The 23,821-nt window shown below is 36.2% G+C and overlaps 1 protein-coding gene across 5 annotated transcripts in view; it reads left to right on the forward strand.

The window, feature by feature from the left end:
* The window catches only part of CUTC (cutC copper transporter), a 29,481-nt gene extending 5,660 nt beyond the window's left edge, over nucleotides 1–23,821 (forward strand). The window contains exons 3-10 of one of the 5 annotated variants that reach the window (XM_021699743.1): nucleotides 174–233; nucleotides 4,996–5,205; nucleotides 5,910–5,945; nucleotides 8,408–8,541; nucleotides 16,288–16,315; nucleotides 18,202–18,307; nucleotides 19,090–19,144; nucleotides 23,781–23,821. In XM_021699743.1, coding sequence (XP_021555418.1) covers nucleotides 174–233; nucleotides 4,996–5,205; nucleotides 5,910–5,945; nucleotides 8,408–8,541; nucleotides 16,288–16,315; nucleotides 18,202–18,307; nucleotides 19,090–19,144; nucleotides 23,781–23,795 — 644 coding nt within the window. In that variant the 3' untranslated portion in view covers nucleotides 23,796–23,821. Of the gene's footprint in view, nucleotides 1–173; nucleotides 234–4,995; nucleotides 5,206–5,909; nucleotides 5,946–8,407; nucleotides 8,542–16,287; nucleotides 16,316–18,201; nucleotides 18,308–19,089; nucleotides 19,621–23,780 lie in introns of those variants that run through there. The other 4 variants (XM_021699742.1, XM_021699746.1, XM_021699744.1 and 1 more) reach the window with 4 other exon arrangements.

Here is a 23,821-nt window from a genome sequence, read left to right on the forward strand (position 1 = left end):
TTTTATAATCTCTCAGTTTCTAAGACTCTTTGCTCTATGTTTGAAAAAAATGTTGTTTACTGTTTCATAAATGTTTATTTTGGATGATAATTTTTGAGAAATGCTTCTTAAAATTTTTCTTAATTTTTAAAAGTTTATTGTATTGAGCAATGCTTTTTTTTTTTTTCACATAGGTGCTGGCCGGATTGAATTATGTTCTGGCTTATTGGAAGGAGGAACCACACCCAGCATGGGTAAGTGTTTTCCCTATTTTCTGGTTGGAGTTTATAGAGCCTGGAGACAATGGAAAATATGTTTCATTGAGATCCTTTACTAATGTTACTGATATATTAACAATGCTGTGGATATTGAATTAGTTAGAGGTGCTTATGGTTGTAAATAAACTTGTCTATCAAAGATGAGATCCTTATACATCAATAAGTTGAGAGATAGATAGTTACTGTTAACGTTGGTTCAGTTGCTCTGCAGTAGTATCAACAGTCAGGGTTTTATCTTTCCATCCTGGCATCTTCAGCATATTGACTTTAGTCTTCATTTCTCCCATCCTGGTCTTTGTGCTGTTGTCATACGTTTTACTTCTGTATGTGTTAAAAATACATACACTCCACACTACATTAGTCTTTATTATGTTAGTCACCATACAGTACTTCATTAGTTTTTGGTGTAGTGTTCCAGGATTCATTATTTGCATATAACACCCAGTATTATTTTTGTTTAAAGAGTCAATTAGGGACACCTGGGTGGCTCAGTTGGTTGAGCATCCCGACTCTTTGATTTTGGCGCAGGTCATGATCTTAAGGTCGTGAGATTGAGCCCCGTGTTGGGCTCCTCACTCAGAGGGGAGTCGGCTTGAGGTTCTTTCCCTCTCCCTCTGCCCCTCCCCCCCCAGTAGTGCTCTCTCACACTCTCTCTCTCTCAAATAAATAAATCTTCCAAAAAAGAAGAATCTGTTATCTCTTAAAGAGATTAAAATAATAAGAAAACAATCATGTATTTACCTATGTATAGTTACTATTTCTGATGTTCTTCATTCCCTTGTGTAGGTCCATATTTCCATCTGATTTCATTTTCCTTCTGTCTGAAGTAGTTCTTTTAACATTTTTCTTGTAGTACAAGTATGCTGGGGATGAATTATTTTAGCTTTTGTATGTCTCAAATCATCTTTCACCATTTTTTGAAAGCTATTTTTGCTGGGTGTGGAATTCTAGGTTGATAGGTTTTTTTTCTTCTTTCAATACCTTAAAGATGTTTCTCCACTGTCTTCTTGCTGATGTTATTTCTCATATGAAATATCATCCATACCTTTGTTTTTTTTGTTTTTTCTATGTAATGTCTCTTTTTTGTAGTTGCTTTAAAATTCTTTTCTTTACTCCTGGCTTTGAGCAATGTGATAACAATATACCTGATTATAGTTTTCTTCATGTTTCTTGGACCTGTGCGTTTATAGTTTCATCACATTTGGAAAATTTTCATCATTCAGTGTACTCCACCCCCTCCTTCAGGGACGTCAGTTATACTTGTTTTAGGCTGCTTGAAGTTGTCCCAGAGCTCACTGATGAACTACTCTTTTTTTTTTTTAAGTAGCCTCCATGCCCAGTGTGGAGCCCAACTTGGGGCTTAAACTCAGGACTGTGAGATCGAGACCTGAGCTGAGATCAAGAGTTGGACACTTAACCAGCTGAGCCACCCAGGCGCCCCTCTTTTTATATTAATCTCCTTTTCCTCTATGTTTCATTTTGCATAGATTCTATTGGTTTGTTTTCAAGTTTACTAATCTTTTCTCTGCAATGTCTAATCTGCTGTTAAACCCACCTAGTATATTTTTCATCTCACACATTGTACTTTTCATCTTTAGGAGTTTAATTTGAGTCTGTTATATCTAATATATTGTTTCTGAACTGTTTTGAAGATTTGGAATAAAGTTATAATAGCTGTTTTAATGACTTGGCTGCTAATTCTAACATCTGTATCAGTTCTAGGTTGGTTTCATTTGATTGATTTATCACCTCATGATGCATCTTATTTTCCTGCCTGATAATTTCTTACTGGTTGCCAGACATGAATTTTGCTTTATTGGGCCCTAGATATGTTTGTATTCCTATAAACATTCTCAAGCAGTTGGGTTATTTGGAAACAGTTTGTTCCTTTTGGTTATTGCCTTTAAAATTTGTTAAGCAGGCCTGGAACAGTGGTCAGTCTGGAGTTAATTATTCCTATTACTGAAGCAAGACCCTTCTGTGTACTCTACCCACTGCCCCATGAATCTTCAAATTTTCCTATCTGCCTGTTGGGAATAGGCATTATTTTTGGCCTGACAGGTGTGAATGAAAGGTATTGTTTCTTTCTAATTCTTTTCAGTGGATTTTTCTCTGGCTTTGTATGGTTTCCTTGCATATATGCATTCATTAGTACTGAGCTGAATATTGGAGGGAGATTATCTGCAAATCTCCAAAATTCTCTTTCTCTCCTCCCTGGTGCTCTTTCCTAGGAACTCTAATCACTTGATCTCCCTGGACTCTCAGCTTTGTCTCTTCAACTCAGAATTCTCTGGCCTCTACCTCGGTTCCCCCTTTCTTTGCTGCAGCCTAGAAAACCCTCAAGGTAGTAATTTCGGTCAGTTATAGAGCTGACTTCATTTGTTTCCCTTCTTTCAGACATCATTGTTTTTTGTTGCTTGACACACAATCTCTTGCAAACCATCGTTTCATATATTTTTCATATTCATGTGTGTTTTTTGGTTATTTTTGGTGGGAGGGCAAATCCCGTCCCTGTTACTCTTGTCTTGGTCAAAAGCAGAAGTCTCTGTATGAATTTTTGACTCTTCCATGTTATTCTAAGGTTGATGATAGCATTATTTAGTATAAAGGGTTTATATATGCAATAGCTCTTTGGAATCTTCTCACTAAAGGAAGGCATTCCCTGGCCATTCTGTGAAATCTCTAGAACATAGCTAAATTTGAGTGCAATCTGTTTTTTGTAACAGCAATCATGATTCATTGCTTGGTATTGGGCATATTGCTATCCCATAGAAAATTGGGGTTCTTTTAGCAAGGAAAAAGAAATAAATCCATTGTGCTTCTCACAGACCTTATACAGATGGTTCCTGATACATGATGGTTTGGCTTATGATTTTTTGAGTTTATGATGGTGCTAAAGTAATATGCATTCAGTAGAAGTTGTACTTTGAATTTTGAATTCTGATCTTTTCCTGGGCTAGCCATTTGTAGTATGATACTCTCATGATGCTGGGCAGCCACAGCTCCCAGTTAGCCATGTGATCACAGGAGTAAACAACTGATAAACTTGCAACCATTCTGTACCCATATAACCATTCTGTTTTTCACTTTCAGTACTGTATTCAATAAATTACATGAGATAATCAATACTGTGTTATAAAATAGGCTTTCCATTGATGATTTTGCCCAACTGTAGACTAATGTAAATGTTCTGAGCATATTTATGGTAGGCTAGGCTAAGCTGTAATGTTCAGTAGGTTAGGTGTATTAAAGGCATTTTGACTTAGGATTTTTTCAGCTTAAGATGGGTTTATTGAGATGTAATTACAGTGTAAGTCATGGAAGATCTTTACTATTGAGGGTTTCTGAGGTAGCAATGAATTGTGCCATTTAGGTATTTTTATTTATAGATCTCTACATAAAATCACAAACAAGTAGAACTTTGCTCTTTTTTATATAACTCTTTCAAAAAAGGTCTTGATAAGTTTCTTTGTTCATTAAAGGGTCATAAACTTTAGAACTATGTAAACATCTCTATAGTAAGTTCTAAATAGAGCTATAATCAATCAGAAAGGAAAAATCAGATCTTATGGAATACAGTGGCAGAATATTGAGCCTGTTAGTTATTATACTTTCAAACGTCATATACCAGCAAAAGGATTTTCTTTAGTCAACTGACAAGTGCTTTCTTTTTTTGCATTTTATTATTTTTTATTTTTTATTTTTTATTTTTTTTAATTTTATTATGTTACGTTAGTCACCATACAATACATCATTAGTTTTTGATGTGGTGATCCATGATTCATTGTTTTCGTATAACACCCAGTGCTCCATGCAGTACACGACAAGTGCTTTTAAAAATGCAGTAAATGCCTTCTCTTTACTTTTTTACCCATGATTCTCTTATTACTTAACTTCCATTATATGCACATTTTTTTTTTTAAGATTTTATTTATTTATCTGATAGAGACACAGCAAGAGAGGGAACACAAGCAGGGGGAGTGGAAGAGGGAGAAGCAGGCTTCCTGCCAAGCATGGAGCCTGATGCGGGGCTCAATCCCAGGACCCTGGGATCATGACCTGAGCCGAAGGCAGACGCTTAACAACTGAGCCACCCAGGCGCCCCTATATGCACATTTTTAAATTAATGTTGTCATTCCCTTTAGAACCAGATTTCTCTGGTTTCCTCAGTCAATGCTTCCTTTTCTTGTAGAAGTAATACACAAGAGCAAATGTAAAAGGCCAATAAATTTTATTGACTTCCTTGAGCTGTTAGTTCACATTTGAATTTTATTTTATTTTTTTAAAAGATTTTACTTATTTATTTGAGAGGGAGAGTATGTGAGAGAGAGAGAGCACAAGCTGGGGGAGCTGCAGAGGGAGAGGAAAAGCGTGCTCCCTGCTAAGCGGGGAGCCTGATACAGGGCTGGAGCCCAGGACCCTGAGTTCATGACCTGAGCTGAAGGCAGACATTTAACCGACTAAGCCACCCAGGTGCCCATCACATTTGAATTTTAATTAGTCTGTTCTCTATTCTTTTTTTTTTTTTAAAGATTTTATTTATTTTTTGACAGAGAGAGAGACAGCGAGAGAGGGAACACAAGCAGGGGGCGTGGGAGAGGGAGAAGCAGGCTTCCCGCTGAGCAAGGAGCCCGATGTGGGGCTCGATCCCAGGACCCTGGGATCATGACCTGAGCCGAAGGCAGACGCTTAACGACTGAGCCACCCAGGTGCCCCAGTCTGTTCTCTATTCTTTTAGGTGTCCTTCAAGTAGTGAAGCAGTGTGTCCAGATCCCAGTTTTTGTGATGATTCGTCCACGTGGAGGTGACTTTTTATATTCAGATCGTGAAGTTGAGGTGATGAAGGCTGACATTCGTCTTGCCAAGCTTTATGGTGCTGATGGTTTGGTATTTGGAGCATTGACTGAAGATGGAAACATTGACAAAGAGTTGTGCATGTCCCTTGTGGGTAAGAATTTGTATCTGAGACCAAAAAGCCTCTAATGATGATTGCATTTAATACTCCTGATATTGAAACTAACATAACATTGTGTGTCACCTCAAATTTTAAAAAACGAAAGAAAAATGCAAGTTTTTCTGATTGCTTTTCAGTCACACCTGCAGGCACTTAAACTAACCTATATTAAGCAGTAGTTCTCGAGATGTTTGGGGCAGAGGGTATATGTGTTCTAGTCCTATTGACTCCTAAGTTGAAGTTGCTGTAGATCAAGTTCTGTTACTGTTCCCGGAAGGTTTAAGGGAGGTTTACCTGGATTTGAAAAAACTTCAAAAGCTATTGTAGTTGGTGAGGATGGGGAGGCGTGGAGAGGACAGAAGCATACTACTTATATTACTAGGCCAAAGTATTTCTTGAAGATACTCAGAGGGATTAAAGTAGTAGATATAATGCTGCGTTTATAGTAATCAGATCACATAATTTTTATTTGGTCTAGCTAAGGAGTGGACGACCATTTTTTTGGTATGAAAATCAGAGATTAATGGAAACATAGGAATTCTGAATTTGGAAGGCTATGATTTTATTATTTTAGTTCACTGTCTTTACTTCTTAGGAGAGGAAAGTATAGAAAAATCCCATCTAACATGGAAAATTCTGTGTATAGTAATCAGTGATGATCTCTTCATTTATATTGTTATTTGGCTTTCTTTTTATAGCTATATGCCGTCCTCTACCAGTCACTTTCCACCGAGGTGAGTCATTTCCATTTTAGAAGTTCTATTGAACGGTGTCAGTTTTCTTATTTCACCAAATGCCATAACCTTTTTATGGAACACAATACTAGAGTGTTACAGTGTCACAGCTGTTTTCTTTATACTGACCTTGTTTTCTTTATACTAACTGTTGTAAATTTAGAGATGCACAATTTGAAGCTTTGTTTTGAAAATTTGTTAAAAGTAAGTGGTGGTGGTGGTGGTGGGATATAATAGAGGGAGAGATTAGGAATTGCCTACAAGTGTATGCACTTGTCCAAGCAAGAATTTTGAGATTCTTTTTTTTTTTTTTAAGATTTTTTATGTTTAAGTAATCTCTACACCCAGTGTGGGGTTTGAACTCACAACCCCAAGATCAAGAGTCACATGCTCTTCTGATGGAACCAGCCAGGTGCCCCCTGAGATTCATTTTTATTAGATGGCCTTAGACCATATTAACCACCAAAAACCACTGTGGCCAGTGAAATGAAATGTACTGCCTGGCTTAAGCCAGACAAGACCATTCTAGGAGCTAGTGGTGCAGCCAGCTTTCTCAGATTCTTGGGCAGAGAGAGGGGTGGATATCTACATAAGAATCAGATACTATTTGGAAGGAGGAAAGAAGGAATAGATGGAGATAGTCAATGAAGAGATGTTCACTGTTGTGCACAAAACTATATTATTGATTGTCTACATCAGAATGATTTCCAAAAAGTATCTGATAATTTCATGTAAAAAATACCTCTTACCTATAAATCAGGTAGTTCTAATTTCTGTACACTTTTGTCAAACCTTGGTTGGTAAAATGTAGGAACAAGTGTCAGTTTTGCCCGAAGAAGGGCGCTCTCTTATACATGAAAAGAAAGAAGTCTTAAGTCATTTTTTTTAACTTGATGATATATGCTTGAGAAATTGTTGAATGTTTTTCTGGCCTTTTGAATAAGCATTCAAAGATTAGTGGGCATTGGCATTTGCATCTATTTATAGAAGATAGAGATAAAACATTTGTTATTCTTGTTTCTTTTTGAAATGAATAATACCACCAGAAAACTGTTCTCTTGACTTGCTGTTTAGCAATGCTTCTCATAAACATAGCAATAACTAAAAGATGTTAGAGTGTTTAAAATTCAGCACCTTGAGAGTGGCCAAAAAGCAATTTTTAAATAATGAAAAGTAATTTAAATTAGTAAACATTTATCTGAAAAATAGATAAAGTTTGTTAGTCACCATACAGTACATCATTAGTTTTTGATGTAGTGTTCCATGATTCATTGTTTGCATATAACACTAACATAACATAATAAAAAAAATAATAAAAGAATAAAAGTAAAGTTTGGCATGCAAAATAATTTAAAAAATAAAGATGTCATGTAGAATGTATGTTTCTTTGTTCTTTAAGAAAATCGCTTCAAATTTCTTTTCCTTCAATACATTTAACAAAAATATTTTCATGTTTTCAAAATTTTGCATTGTCCTGGGTTCTGCATTTTTTTTCACTCGTGTATTTAATGAGATAGTGATAGTTTAATCACTGGTGAGGCACTGCTACAAAAAAGGAGAAGCCTCTGTGGTACATTTAGCTGTCTGCCTACACTAACGGGTAAAGTAAAGGGGTCAAGCACCTAATCCACCATAGATTAGAACTTCCAAATTATGTAGCAGTGCTGAGAACCAAAGCAGAAGTAGTTTTTCTTTTTGAGGTTCCTAGTGCCACTTTCTTCTCTGAGGAGGAGAAAAGTCTCTTAGAAAATAGAATGGAATTGTAAGTCTAGATAGTCTGTTGTAAACAACTGTCCTTATACTATGAGCCTTAAGTATTTGGGGTAAATGGAATAGCATAGAATATTAGTCAATAATGAGAATATGAACCAAGGTCTTTTTTAGAACCAGTGAGTGTAATGTTTGTCTGAGTTCCAGTTAGTCCAGTTTGTCTGAAGTCTTAGAACAGAATTTTCCAAATTTGAGTCACTTGCCTATCACATTTACAGTTTTACCATATCTGAGTGCTACCTGTGTAAATTTATTTAGTAATTTTCTTTAAATAAAATCTTAAGTGAATTTCTTTTAAAGAGAAACTTTTATAACTTGTGAAAAATGGAAACATTTCATTTCAAATCTGTGTTTAAGTAAATACATCTATTCAAATGGGTAGCATCTAAAATGTTTCTGCATACCGCCGTGGTATGCAGACTGTGGTATGCTGGTGAACTAGTTCTTAGACAAAAAGAGCTCTAATATATAGTATTTGTTGATTTCTGTGGTTTAAATTCTCCCACCTTGACTGATTTCAAGCTGTTGATGGATTAAAAATGATGCTTGCAAAACTCCTGAATATTTAACAATTGGCTTTGGCTCACCAGTATGAGCTAAGTCCAGCACACCACTGTGTGTATACTACATTTTGGAAAGCACTATATTAGAGGATATCTGTACAAAATTCAAATCAGTTTTACTTATTTCAGCCTTTGACATGGTTCATGATCCAGTGGCAGCTCTAGAGACCCTCTTAACCTTGGGATTTGAACGAGTATTGACCAGTGGCTGTGACAGTTCAGCACTAGAAGGGCTACCCTTAATAAAGCGACTCATAGATCAGGTATACATAATTTCTTTCCTTTCTTTCTAACTCTGTGGTTGCTCCTGATATTCTGTTGTTCAGCTAGGTTAGGAAACTAAATATTACTGATTAATAGTTCCCTATACAGAAAAGCAAGCAGGTAGTAATATATTTATGTAATTCTTATTTCTTTCACATAAGTGTTAAAATTATTTTTTTAATGATTTATTTATTTATTTGAGGGGGGGAGGGGCAGAGGGAGAGGGAAAGAAAGTCTTAAGCAGACTCTACACTCAGCACAGAGCCAAACACAGGGCTTGATCTCAAGACCCTGAGATCACAACCTGAACCGAAACCAAGAGTCGGACACTTAACCTACCGTGCCACCGAAGCGCCCCTCTTTCACATAAGTGTTTTTAATGGTTAAGGTTCTTGAGGTCAAATTATAGACAATGCTTAAGGATTTAATCTAACTTGGATAACCACAGCAAATTTTACCTTTTCTCTGCCATCAGCATTTCATAGTTTTAAGCCACATCATCTCATTGTCAGCCTATGTATACTCAGGGGATACCATATAAAACTTGAAATATCATTTGGAAGTGAATTCTAAAACAAAATTATATTCTTCTTTCATCTTTCCCTATCTATTAAGATAGGAGGAAATATATTTTTCTCTTGTATGAATTTCCAAGATGAGTTAACATCATTTGTAGAGCATTATAAAGGTGACTTTGTAATTGTGGTATATCTGTTGTTTTGACACTAGTCCAGAACGATTCTAAATTAGTGAGTATGGACCTTGAGAGAATTCTGATATGTAAGAGCCTTAGCACAGTGCTTGACGTATAACAGATCTTACTACATCATTATTACTACTGCTGTTACTAATATTTTTTAGTGTTCCTATGTAGAAATCTGATATGTTTACTTTTCTATAGCCGTGAAAATAATTTTCAGAAATTTCATCTAAGTATCTGATGTGACTTTGCTAGTCTGGAACTTACTGATTTTGTAAATATTTATTAAGTATATATTAGCTACAGGGCATTTGTACTATGGTAATGACCACTGTGTGTGTATGTGTGTGTGTGTGTGTGTGTGTGTGTGTTTAGTCACTGCCCTTACAGTTTGGTGTACAACAGGCACTTTTAATAGAATAGGCAATTCTAATAGAGTGCTATAAAAAAAAGTACTAAGTGGTGCCTGGCTTGGCTCAGTCGGTAGAGCATGTGACTCTTGATCCCAGGGTTGTGAGTTCAAGTCCACATTGGGGGTAGAGTTTACTTAATAAAAAAAAAATTTAAAGGTACTAAGGGGGCACATTTGAGAGGAATTAACCCCAGATTTGGGCATGGGGTTAGCAGTAGTTGGCTCTCCAGAAGAAGAGACCTCACACACACTGATAACTCTTACTCATTTGAGTGATGATTAAGAGTTATCTATGTATGTTGGCAAGGATGCGGAGAAAGGGGAACCCTCCTACACTTCTGGTGGGAATGCAAGCTGGTGTAGCCACTCTGGAAAACAATATGGAGGTGCCTCAAAAAGTTGAAAATAGAGCTACCCTATGACCCAGCAATTGCACTACTGGGTATTTACCCCAAAGATACAAATGTAATGATCCGAAGAGGCACGTGCACCCCAATGTTTATAGCAGCAGTGTCCACAATAGCCAAACTATAGAAAGAGCCCAGATGTCGATCAAAAGATGAATGGATAAAGAAGATGTGGGATATTTATATATATATATATATATATACACACACACACACATATATATACAATGGAATATTATGCAGCCATCAAAAAAATGAAATCTTGCCATTTGCCACGACGTGGATGGAACTGGAGGGTATTATGCTGAGCGAAATAAGTCAATCAGAGAAAGATATGTATCATATGATCTCACTGATATGTGGAATTTGAGAAACAAGACAGAGGATCATAGGGGAAGAGAGGGAAAAATGAAACAAGACGAAACCAGAGAGGGAGACAAACCATAAGAGACTCTTAATCTCAGGAAACAAACTGAGGGTTGCTGGAGTGGAGGGGAGTGGGAGGGATGGGGTGGCTGGGTGATGGATGTTGGGGAGGGTATGTGCTATGGTGAGCGCTGTGAATTGTGTAAGACTGATGAACCACAAACCTGGACCCCTGAAACAAATAGTACATTATATATTAATTTAAAAAAAGTTATCTATGTAAAAGCTGGTAGGGAGAGTAGGTGAATGCTTCATGCAGAAGAAATAGTATATACAAAGGCCTGGAAACAAAAGTAAGCATAACTTACTAAGATACTGAAGAAACCAGAATGTTGGATATAAAGAGAAGAATGCTGTCCAGAGCCTTGAAAACTGTTGAAGAGTTTGGATTTTATCCTTGGGGCAGTGGGGAAGTCTGAAGCGTTTTAAAAATAGAAGAGTTGATGAATCAGGTTTTCATTTTAAAACTGTTACTCACTATGGAGGAGACAATAAGGTAGATATAATGCGATAGTCATGTCTTGCATTTCATAATCACTGTTGCTTATGTGATTTGAAGTTTAATCATTGGTTGGCAGGAAGCACTGGGTTAAATATTCTCATATACTAACTTTACTTCTTTTTTATAAAATAAAAATTGCGTGTATTTAGGGTGTACAGGATATTTTGATATTAATATACATAGTGAAATGGTTACAGTCAGGCTAATTAACATATCCATCTCCTCATATAGTTATTGTTCATTGTGTGTTTATCTTAGCAAATTTTCAGTATTCACTGCAGTATTACTAACTATAGTTACGTTGTATATTAGATCAGTAGATTTATTCATCCTGCATAATTGCAACTTTGTATCCTTTGACCAGTATCTACCCATATTCCCCACCTCCTCACCCCTGATAGCAGTGTTCTAATCTCTGTTTCTATGTATTTGACTTTTTTAGATTCCACATATAAGTGAGATCATGCCAAGTTTACTTTTTGAAGCAATTACCTAGCAGTGTAATATACTGGTTAAAGCATAGGTTTTGGGATTAGAAAGGTGTGTTTAAATTCTGGCTTTGCCACTTATTAACAGTAACTCTGGGCAAATTACCTAACCATTCTAAACTTCAGTTTCTTCATTTACAAAGTTAGCATATTAATAGCACCTACCTCCTAGAACAGTTGTAGATTACCTCAGATAATAGCACGAAGTCTGATACTTAGGAAGTGCTTTATATTGTTAAATCACTTTGACAGCTTAGGTAAGCATATAGTTCTCAATAGTCTTTATGGAAACCAGCCCCCTCCCAAAAACGGTAGAATTAGTTTAATTTTGTCCATGTTTCGGAAAGCTTTCACTTGGAAGAAAGAGTTAAATGTGACTTTTTTTTTCCTCCTAAAATCATTTCAGCATTCCAGATAGTAATATTTTGTATTATGGATGCTTTGCTTTAGCACATTTGAGAATTCTAAACGGTCTTGTTCTTATTTCTCTGAACAATTATTAAATTCTATGAGATAGCTCCTTCCCCCTTTTACTCTCTAATTTCATTATCTTGCTTTATTGTTTTTTTATTGTGCATTCTGCTACCTAAAATTTTATTATATAAATATACCTATCTGTTGTCTACCTTCCATGAACATGTAAGCTCCATGACAGTAGGAATATTCTCTTGTTTACCATGTCAGGGAGGAAAGACTATTTCTCTGCCTTCTTAGGTTTTGTGTTTGAGGGCCTCTGAAGTAAACTGATGAAATAGAGATTAGTGAGAGGAAAAACAGATTTTAATCAAGTATGTATATGTATTGGAGTTCACAAAGAAATGTGACTCAGAGGTGCCTAGAATTTGGGTCTTGTATACCATCTTAATAGGTGAAGAGGAGCGGGGAGAAGGGCACTTAGGAATTTAGAAGAGGAAGAAGACAGAGCATTTATGGCATGGTGGGGAAAAACTTTGGAAAGATAAATAGATGGACCCTAATGAGAATAAGTGGGAGTTAGGATAGTTTTATGACAACATCTGTTTGGATGTGGTGCTAATGAGTTGCTCCCGGAGAGAGGATTTTTGACAATTGAGTTCTTTCTGAGTTCTTTTGGGAGGCTCTGCTTTTAGGAATTTCAGGAACTCAAATGCTTTCAGCTCAAAATAATTTTTATGACACAGTGGCATATTCTGGGTCCTTTCAACCACAATATTATCTATACTCAGAACAGTGCTTGATAACGTGGTAGGCACTTAATAAATATTTGTTGGATGGGTAGATGAGTGAGTAAAGTGACACTGATAAACACTTTCATGATAGAGCAATTTGATCGGGGTTTAAAAAAATGATCAGAAGGAAGTTCTCTGAAAAATCTACAAAATGGCAGTCTACCGATATTTTCCTTTGGAAAAAGAAACTAATCTTTTTTGGTAACTTTGGAGCTACCTTTCCAAAATGACATATAATTCAGTCGTCATGAAAAATTATGTGCTTTTTCACTGACAGATGTGCCAGAAGTTGGACTTTGAGATCACTTTTGATTATTTTACTGAGTCCCTGTTACTTAAATACTGGTCTGGGGGTTCTAATTTCCTCATTATAGAGTATGAGTTGTTGCCTCAGATCTGCAAAAGAGATTTTTTTTTCCACCTTAAGGTATTGTAATATGCAACTAATTTATCAGTCTGTTTCCTTTTTTGTACCAGCATATCATTTCTTAACTGAAAAAATTTGGAATGCTTTTCACAAGATAACTTTTATAATATATCTTTGGAGTATGTTGCTATTACGTAAAGATCCTCAAAAATCATAATGAATGCTTAACTTTACACTGCTAGTTACTTAGAGCTCATCTGAAAAGTATGGGAAAGGCTATTTCTCCCTCTACTCACAATCATCTCTATCTTCCCTACTTTTATTACCTTTCCTTTTTTACTGTCTTTATGCTATCATTGCTTTTGAGAGTTTCTGCTTCTCTTGCCTTCTTTGCATTTGTTATTCCTGGTGTTAAGCTAATTTTTACTTTACTCCATTCTTTTGGTTTCTGTTCTCTTCTGTCCTCTCATAGCCTCTTTTTCCTTTCCTTTTCTGCCCCTCTTCTCACATTAAACATGCTACCTCTTTTTCTCTTCTCCCCATTTTCCCCTCACTAAGCCAATCTTTTTGTTTTTTTTATTTGTCCTAACTGGTCATGATATAGAACTAAGTACTTTCAACATGAATTGTATTTATTGAATATATTAGGCAGTTGTTTCATTTTTTCTATGGAAAAAGAAACTAAGCTGTATGTGGTTCTTTATTGAATTTTCTTATACTTCAGTAGCACCCAGTAGAAGAAAGATTATGTACCCAACCCTGAGAGCATAAGCTGCATAGTTGAGGCAGATGACTTGGAATTGTGTTAAGGGGTAGAATTGGCTGATCTGGTGTTAAAGACTCATCTCAAGAATCACACATGAAAAAATCCAATTTCCGTACAATTTCAATGGTTTCATTCTAAAAATTAGTGAGCTTGACGTAATATGTAATTTTTTTAAATTTAAATTTTAATCAGTGAACATACAATGCAATATTGGTTTCTGGAGTAGAATTCAGTGATTCATCGCTTACATACAATACCCAGTGCTCATCACAGGTGCCCTCTTTAATACCCATCACCCATCTAGCCCTCTCCCACCTCCCTCCCTCCATCAGCCCTCAGTGTGTTCTCTATCATTAAGAGTCCCTTATGGCTTGTTTCCCTCTCTCCTTTTTTTCTTTTCCCCCTTCCCATATGTTCATCTGTTTTCTTTCTTAAATTTCACATATAAGTGAGATTATATGGTATTTGTCTTTCTCTGACTGATTTATTTCACTTAGCATAATATACTCTAGCTCCATCCATGTCATTGCAAATGGCAAGATTTCTTTTTTTGACAGCTAAGTAATATTACATTGTATATATAAACTACATCTTCTTTATCCATTCATCAGTTGATGGACAATTGGGCTCTCTCCAATTTGGCTGTTGTTGATAATGCTGCTATAAACATTGGGGTGCGTGTACCCCTCTAAATCTGTATTTTTGTATCCTTTGGGTAAATACCTAGTAGTGTAATTGCTGGATCATAGGGTAATTCTATTTTTAACTTTTTGAGGAACCTCCAGACTGTTCTCCAGAGTGGCCACACCAGTTTGCATTCCCACCAACAGTGCAAGAGGGTTCCCCTTTCTCCACATCCTCACCAACACCTGTTGTTTCTTGTTATTAATTTTAGCCATTCTGACATGTATGAGGCAGTATCTCATCGTGGTTTTGATTTATATTTCCCTGATGATGAGTGATGTTGAGCATCTTTTCATGTGTCTGGTAGCCATCTGGATGTCTTTGGAAAAGTGTTTATTCATGTCTTCTCTGCCCATTTCTTAAATGGATTACTTGTTTTTGGGGTGTTGAGTTTGATAAGTTCTTTATAGATTTTGGATACTAACCCTTCATCAGATATATTGTTTCGAATATTTTCTCCTATTCCATAGGCTGCCTTTTAGTTTTGTTGATTATTTCCTTTGCTGTGCAGAAGCTTTTTATCTTGATGAACTCCCAATAGTTTATTTTTGCTTTTGTTTCCCTTGCCTACAGTGACGTGTCTAGTAAGAAGTTGCTACGGCCAAGGTTGAAGAGGTTAATTTTGATGGTTTCCCATCTCAAATTTAGGTCTTTCATCCATTTTGAATTTCTTTTTGTGTATGGTGTAAGAAAGTGGTCCAGTTTCATTCTTCTGCATGTGGCTGACCAGTTTTCGCAACACCATTTGTTGAAGAAGAGACTGTCTTTTTTCCACTAGATATTCTCTCCTGCTTTGTCAAAGATTAGTTGACCGTATAGTTGAGGGTCCATTTCTGGGCTCTCTGTTCTGTTCCACTGATCTGTCTGTTTTTGTGCCAGTACCATATCATGTCGATGACTACAGCTTTGTAATGTAGCTTGAAGTCTGGAATCGTGATGCCTCCAGTTTTTCCCTTTTCTGGAGTTGCTTTGGCTATTCAGGGTCTTTTGTGGTTCCACACAAGTTTTAGGATTGGTTGTTCTAGCTCTGTGAAAAATGCTGGTGCATAATGTGTAGTTTTTATTCTGTCCTCACTACCTACCTGCTACTAGTAGTTCCACTAAATTTGCATTTGGGTGATATCCTTTTGACTTCCAGTGATACTGAGTATATGCCCAAAACTTATTTAGGAAATGTAATGAACATTTTAATACAAGTAAGGAAATTTCAATACCTATCATCCAGAATTATCAGAAATTAATCATATAGTCTAGTTTTATTACTTAAAATCCAGTTAAATGGACTTGTGGCTTTGTTTAACTAATATAATAAGCTAGGGAATTTAGTTGAGGATATAAGATTTGAGTAAGTTGTTTTTTTCCTAGTAATTTACTATTATGCTGTGCTCTTTTTTTTCCCTGCTGAAATCTAGTTTAAATCTTGTTCAACTACTTCCATTCCACTGCATACCAAGAACTCAAAATTAGTGTTATTTTTCAGTAATGGCTTTTCTTAAGGTGATGTGATTGTTCAGTATTTATAGTGTAGTCCCCTATTCTTTGTGTTCATCACGTACAAGTCTTCAAAGCAATACAATAAAAGAACCTTTCTGTATAGAAAGAGTTACTATGCTAAACATCTTTCTTACCCAAGATCCCAAAGAAATAGAGATGACTATTGAAAGTTAGACACTACTACTAGTTTTAAAATTTTAATATACTTTCACTAATGCTTCTGTTCTCACTGCCTTATTACTGCATTTGAGAGAAAGATATTAAAATTTGTTTTTTTTTTTCTTTTTTCAGGCAAAAGGGAGGATTGTGGTAATGCCAGGTATTTAATTATCTGTCCATTTGTTAGTATAACACTGAGGTGCAGTGGAGGAAGAACAAAGGAGGCAGGACAATATGGGAGAAAATATTAATACATGGTATTCAGAGAGAAAAATGTGTAATTTGATTAAAAATTTAAGACTGGGAGATCTGTGCTGGAATTTTAAAACTTCAGATAAGGAGAACATTCTAGCAGGAATTAGCTCAGAGAGTAGCAAATAGGGAAGTAGATTGATTGGGATTGGGGTTTCTCCATGTTTGCTCTCCCATAGTATAGAATTTTGTGAATATGGATGGTCATCTCTGGTGAGGCACACCAAGTTTGATACTGCTATACTGAGTTAGGGCCAAATGTCCTAGCTCTTAACAAGGTATAAGCAAATGTTTAGGCAATATCTATGGACAAATATAATATTCTCTTGGTTCTTCAAAATCTCTGATCACCTAATTCTTCCTTATAGCCAGAACAATTGGAGCATATGCTCCTGATGATAACCTAAGATCCACTCAGTACATACTGGCTCACTAGAGATGAACAATTTTTCTTCTTCTTTTTTTTTTTTTAAGATTTTATTTATTTATTTGACAGAGAGAGAGAGTTAGCGAGAGCAGAAACAAGCAGGGGGAGTGGGAAAGGGAGAAGCAGGCTTCCCGCTGAGCAGAGAGCCCAATGCGGGGCTCGATCCCAGGACTCTGGGATCATGACCTGAGCCGAAGGCAGATGCTTAACCGACTGAGCCACCCAGCTGCCCCAAGATGAACAATTTTTAAAGAATTAATAAGGGGATCTAGAATCAGAGTGAGACAAATATAAAGACAGTCTTAATTTTTTCATATTAATTTTCTCAAACATATAAGAAAGTAGGAGATAGCATAATGAATACTCATATATTCATTCCCTAGATTTAACATTTTGCCACATTTTTTATCATTTTTTACCCTAAGTATTTTAAAGTGAAAAGCATCATGACATTTTACCTTTACACACATCTAAAAAAAAGTCTGTGTTCTTTCAGCTTCTTAGGGCTCAGTGATATTACTCTACCACTACGAAAAAAGAAAACAAACAAGTTAATGAGTTCAAAAGAGTTTGTAAAGTCAAGTTACTTCAGCAACTTGAATAGTTTGAAATACCAAGTATATATTTTATCAGTCATTAAAAAATCTTTATTGAATACATCCTATATATTAGGAAAGAAGGATATAAAGAGTAATTTTATATTTTTAATCTGATATCAGTTCAGAATATGATTGTTTATATACAAATATTTAATTAAGAGATTGTTCAACAAAACGAGTCATTACAAAGTACTTGATTGTGCAGTTTTACTAAAGTAGAATCAGATTCTTCTGTGAAAAGCAAAGTTGATATTGTAATGAATAAACTGTGTAATGCCTTGCATTACTCCCATTTCCAGTGAAGTCAGTGTGCTCTTTGAATCCTGGGTTAGAGAGAGTACTTGTGTTTTTCAGACATCTCTCAGGCTGTGCTTTTGTAGCTTCATCCTCAAACGTATCCTTACTTTTTGTTTTAATTTGATTTTGCTTAAATTGAGGGGGAGCAGGGATAGAGCACTCAGTGGTTTTTCCTTGCCCTAGAGCAATCTTTTTAAAGTCAGTATCATATGGTATTGTTATATAAACCAATGGATGTATAAGATTCCATCATACGGGTTCTATGACCTTATTAGTTGTTCTCCAGAGCCTGTAGCCTATGTCTTTTATCATTCTTTCTAATCTCATTCTAGCTTAGTAGGGAGAGAGTAACTCTTGAGTCAATGAGAAATTTTGGTATGGGAATTTCAGGTAGAGCAAGCAGTCACTAGTATTCATTAAATTTTATACAAAATTCTATTCTACTTAATGTATTACTTATTCTTCCAACAGGGGGTGGCATAACAGACAGAAATCTACAAAGGATCCTTGAGGGTTCTGGTGCTACAGAATTTCACTGTTCTGCTCGGTCTGCTAGAGATTCAGGAATGAAATTTCGGTAAAAATGTATTCTTTGATTCATACAAGAAGGGACAGATTAATCTTTACATCCTGTTAGAGGAAAACCTTAGTTGATGGCTGATTAATGAATGGAATGTTGTGATTAATATGTAAGTATTGCAATCATTTTTGCAGTTTTTCAACTGCAAAATGGTTTTATCCTGCCTCACATAAGCAGGCTCTTCTGAATATAGGTGAACTTTATATTTTTAAGTCATTGCTGAACTTAGACCGCTTAATAATAAACCCTAATTCAGCAGCTAAGCTTCAAATGAGTCAGATATGTATGTATGCCCATTCAACTCTGATTTCCTTTAGCAGAGTTAATAATTATGGTATAAGGATGGAAGAGTCATAGTCATTTTTATCCCTCCTACCTTTAATACTTAGTCTTCTCTCACCTTTGCTATTTTTAGTTATTTTGAAATTATACCACTGTTAAGAAATTGAAACTATTGAGTGTTTATTATACTTTAGAAGAATCCTGTAATTTAATAGTTAGTAGTTTATTATTTCAATTTAGAATTGGGAAAAATGAGATGTAAAAGAAGCAAGATCCTTAGAACTACATTTCTAGATATAAAATCAAGTATATTAAGTATATTTGGCTACTAGATGTTTCAAGTAATTAATAAAAATTATGAAATATGGGAATCCAGGGTCCTTTACCTACCTACCTGTGTTCTTGAACCATTAAATAGTCTATAAAATGAAGGGCCAGTAGGAGGGCTCATTTAACAACTTATATAACAATCTGTCTTTTTATTATTTCTGTTGCAGAAATTTCTCTGTTGCCATGGGAGCCTCTCTTTCTAGCTCAGAATATTCTCAAAAGGTAACAGATGTGGCACAAGTAAGGACTTTGAATGCTATTGCAAAGAATATTCTGGTTTAGCCAGACCTCTCTGAGAGACATGGATATCACAAGATGAAGGTAGAAGAGTAGTCTGTAATTATGACACAGCTTTAACCTTCTTCTCTGGCCAGGACAGTCACAGTTTAAGTCTCACATGGCCATGGAGAATGTTTTCAAGAAGACAAAGAATTCAAGCAGGAGCTACAATCACTTCCTTTGCTTAATCTTGCCAGCCATCTCTGTTATCATGGTTAAATATGGTCTGTGCTTCTTCCACAGACAGAGGTTTAGTCTGTTTTGTGGAATTAACTGATGAACTCGGAAAACTGAACTGTAAGGTATGAATTTAGAGTGTGACTTCAGGGTCAATTTAATAACCGTATTTTGCTTTTTCATTTGTAAAATAAAAATTTCCATTCTGTTATGGTAGTCTTTTTTTAAATTTAAATTCAATTTAATTAACATGTAGTGTATTATTAGTATCAGAGTATAGAATTTAGTGATTCATCAGTTGCATATAGCGGGCAGTGCTCATTCCATCACGTGCCCTCCTTAATGCCCAACACCCAGTTACTCCATCCTCCCACCGCCCTCCCCTCCAGCAACCCTCAGTTTGTTTCCTATAGTTAAGAGTCTCTTATGGTTTGTCTCCCTCTTTGTTCTTGTCTTATTTTATTTTTTCTTCCCTTCCCTTATGTTCATCTGTTTGTTTCTTAAATTCCACATATGAGTGAAATCAAATGATATTTGTCTTTCTCTGACAGATTTATTTCACTTAGCATAATACCCTCTAGTTCCATCCACGTCATTGCAAATGGCAAGATTTCCTTCTTTTTGATGGCTGAATAATATTCCATTTGTGTGTGTGTTTGTGTGTGTGTGTATGTGTGTGTATAAAACACATCTTTATCCATTCATCTGTCAATGGACATCTGGGCTCTTTCCATATTTTGGCTATTGTGGACATTGCTGAATACGGTCTATAGCCAAATATAAAAGGGAAAATTTTTTTTCTTTCATTTTTTCTTTTTATTATGTACTCATTAGATGGGCAAGACACTAAGGATACAGAGTAAAATGGTACAGCATAAAAATTTCCAGATGTGGGAAGCAGGATATAAAAGTTTTCAGACTTATAAAGGCAGAAGTGATCTCTAGTGTTTACCAGATTACTTCTACCTCTATTCCCAGATAGAGAAATGACTTAGCCAGAAGGTTCATATAATAATTTACAAAGACCTATAGTAAAAATTGGAGAGGTTATAGATGTTAGCAAAATAACTGTTTCTTTCAACTGAGGCCACAGATAGGGAGAATGGATTCTAGTGATGAAAGATGCTTTTCCTGTGAGCAGGTCCCAAATTGTGAAGTTAATCACTAGCTTTATCTATCACTTTCATATTTATAATCTCATTTTATATTAATAACACACTGGTAATAGAACTGTTGTTTCTATTTTAAGAGAGTAATTGAAGCATAATATAAAGAGCTTGCCAACTTAGAAAGTTAGTGTAGAATATTTGCTGAGTAATTTATGAAAAATTTAAAAACTAACAGTAATCTCAGTTGTTTCTTTTCTTGCTTGTTCAGACTATTAGTAACGATAATAAATATTTCAAAAAATAGTTTTCATTATTGACTTGAAATATAGATACAGAAATGTAAGTATCACATACATACACACATATAATCATATTTAGTGTTTTGGCCCAACCCTACCCCATGCTTGGACTTCACTGTATGATCTTCCAAAGACAACAGCAAGCCATCTTATCATTTCTATTTAAAATACAAATTAACTAGAGATGTAAGAGGTAGTATGAATTGCTCAAACTTTAACAAAATTAATGTTGTTTATGAGACTTGAATGCTAGGCTACTAGCCTTCAGGTCTTCTGCTTTAAGATGTTTCTGGCATATGGATGTGGTACAGAGAGCAATACTCCTGGGCAAATAAGACACACCTGGGATATCCAAGTTCCAGCTTAAGCATGAGAAAGTTGACTTAATTTTTTCAACTTTAATCCCCTCATTTGTAAGTCAGGAATAATAACTAAACCATGGTTCCTGGTTAAACGATATATTCAAACACCAAATACATAGTGAGTACCCATTAAGTGTTAGTTCTTTTATTTTAATTTAGCTTTCTAGTATCAGTCTTTGATAGTTTAAAAGCCCTTCCGGGGGAAGCTAGGCATTGAGTATTGAAGCTAACACTTTGCCTTCTACTATGTGAATATAAAAGAAGCATAAGGTAATTCCTACCTTGATTTTATTTTTCTACACTTTAGTCCTGTTTTTAAATATTTACTGATTATTTCATATGTATAAGTTTCTTCTCAACAGTATTATAAGTATTTTGAGGCTAAGGGACCATGTCTTTATATTTTTATATATTTCTCATTGCACACATCAAATTGTATACTCATAGTATTGATTACCTTGCTAGTGGAATAAGAGTGCTGGATTGTCAGTCCTGACTATACTACCTTTGGTAACTATGCTGGGTATTTTTGGTTTACCCCTCCAGATCCATTCTTCGCTTTGTTCTGTAAACTGAATCCAGCAACATAAAAGTCATTATACACTATGACCAAGTAGGACTTACACTAAGGAATACAATTGCTCATTTAACATCCGAAAGTCAAACACCATATTGATAGAATAAGCCATAAAAGTCACACAATCTACCCAACACAGAAAAAGCATTTGACAAAATCCTACATCCTTTCATAATAAAAACACTCAACAAACTTGGAATAGAGGAAGCTTCCTCACCCTGATAAAAGAGTATCTGTAACAAAACAAAAACACACAACTAACATCATACTTAATATTTTACTTAAGAAATAAGACAAGATATCTACTTTCACCATTCCTATTCAACATTGTGCTAAAGGTTCTAGTGAGGGCTATTAGGCAAGAAAAAGAAATGAAAAGCATCCAGATTGGACAGGAAGAGAAAACACTTTCTATTTTTAGTGACATGATCTTGTATATAGACAATTCTAAGGAATACAAACACAAAAGTTAAATGAGTTCAGCAAGTTTGCAGGATATAAAGTCAATATACAAAATCAGATGTATTGCTATACACCAGCAATTAACAATCTTAAAATGTAATTAAGAAAACAATTTCAGGGCGCCTGGGTGGCTCAGTTGGTTAAGCGACTGCCTTCGGCTCGGGTCATGATCCTGGAGTCCCGGGATCGAGTCCTGCATCGGGCTCCCTGCTCGGCAGGGAGTCTGCTTCTCCCTCTGACCCTCCCGACCCTCCCCCCTCTCATACTCTCTCTCTCAGTCTCTCTCTCTCAAATAAATAAATAAAATCTTTAAAAAAAAAAGAAAATTTCATTTATAATAGTATTATCAAAAAATAAAATGCTTAGGAATAAATTTAAAGAAGTGTTAGACTGTACCCTAAAAACTACAAAGCATTGTTGAAAGAAATTTAAACAGACCTAACATAAATAAAAGACATCCCAGGGCGCCTGGGTGGCTCAGTCAATTAAGTGTCCAACTCCTTTTTTTTTTATTTTATTTATTTGTATGAGAGAGAGCACGCACAAGAGGGGGGATCGGGAGAGAGAGAAGCAGGCTTCCCGCCGAGCAGGGAGCCCGATGAGGGACTCGATCCGGGGACTCCGGGATCATGATCTGAACCGAAGGCAGTCGCTTAACCAACTGAGCCACCCAGGTGCCCAATGTTTAACTCTTGATTTCAGCTCAGGTTAGGATCTGAGGGTTGTAAGATCAAGTCCCAAGATGGTCTTTGTGCTGGGTGTGGAGCCTGCTTAAGATTCTCTCTCTCCCTCTCCCTCTTCCCCTCCCTCCCCCTCTCCCTATCTTAAAAAAAAAAAAAGACATCCTATATTAAAAATTGGAAGACAAGGGGCGCCTGGGTGGCTCAGTCGTTAAGCGTCAGCCTTTGGCTCAGGTCATGATCCCAGGGTCCTGGGAATCGAGCTCCGCATCGGGCTCCCTGCTCAGCGGGAAGCCTGCTTCTCCCTCTCCCACTCCCCCTGCTTGTGTTCCTGCTCTCGCTATGTCTCTCTCTGTCAAATAAATAAATAAAATCTTGGGGCACCTGGGTGGCTCAGTCGGTTAAGCGACTGCCTTCGGCTCAGGTCATGATCCTGGAGTCCCTGCATCGAGTCCCGCATCGGGCTCCCTGCTCAGCAGGGGGTCTGCTTCTCCCTCTGCCCTCTTCCCTCTCGTGCTCTCTGTCTCTCATTCTCTCTCTCTCAAATAAATAAAATCTTTAAAAAAATAAATAAATAAAAATAAATAAATAAAATCTTAAAAAAAAAAAAGCGTTAGGGGCGCCTGGGTGGCTCAGTCGTTAAGCGTCTGCCTTCGGCTCAGGTCATGATCCCAGAGTCCTGGGATCAAGCCCCGCATCGGGCTCCCTGCTTGGCAGGAAGCCTGCTTCTCCCTCTCCCACTCCCCCTGCTTGTATTCCCTCTCGCTGTGTCTCTCTCTGTCAAATAAATAAAATCTTTAAAAAAAAAAAATTGGAAGACAATATTGTTAAGATAGCAATACTCTCCAATTAGTCAATAATTCAGTGCAATCTCTCAAAACCCCAATTGTGTTTTGTTTTGTTTTGTTTTCAGAAAATAACAAGCTGACCCTAAAATTTATCTGGAAATACAAG

The sequence above is a fragment of the Neomonachus schauinslandi genome, chromosome 6 (genome assembly GCF_002201575.2).
Source record: "Neomonachus schauinslandi chromosome 6, ASM220157v2, whole genome shotgun sequence".
Classification (NCBI taxonomy): Eukaryota; Metazoa; Chordata; class Mammalia; order Carnivora; family Phocidae; genus Neomonachus; species Neomonachus schauinslandi.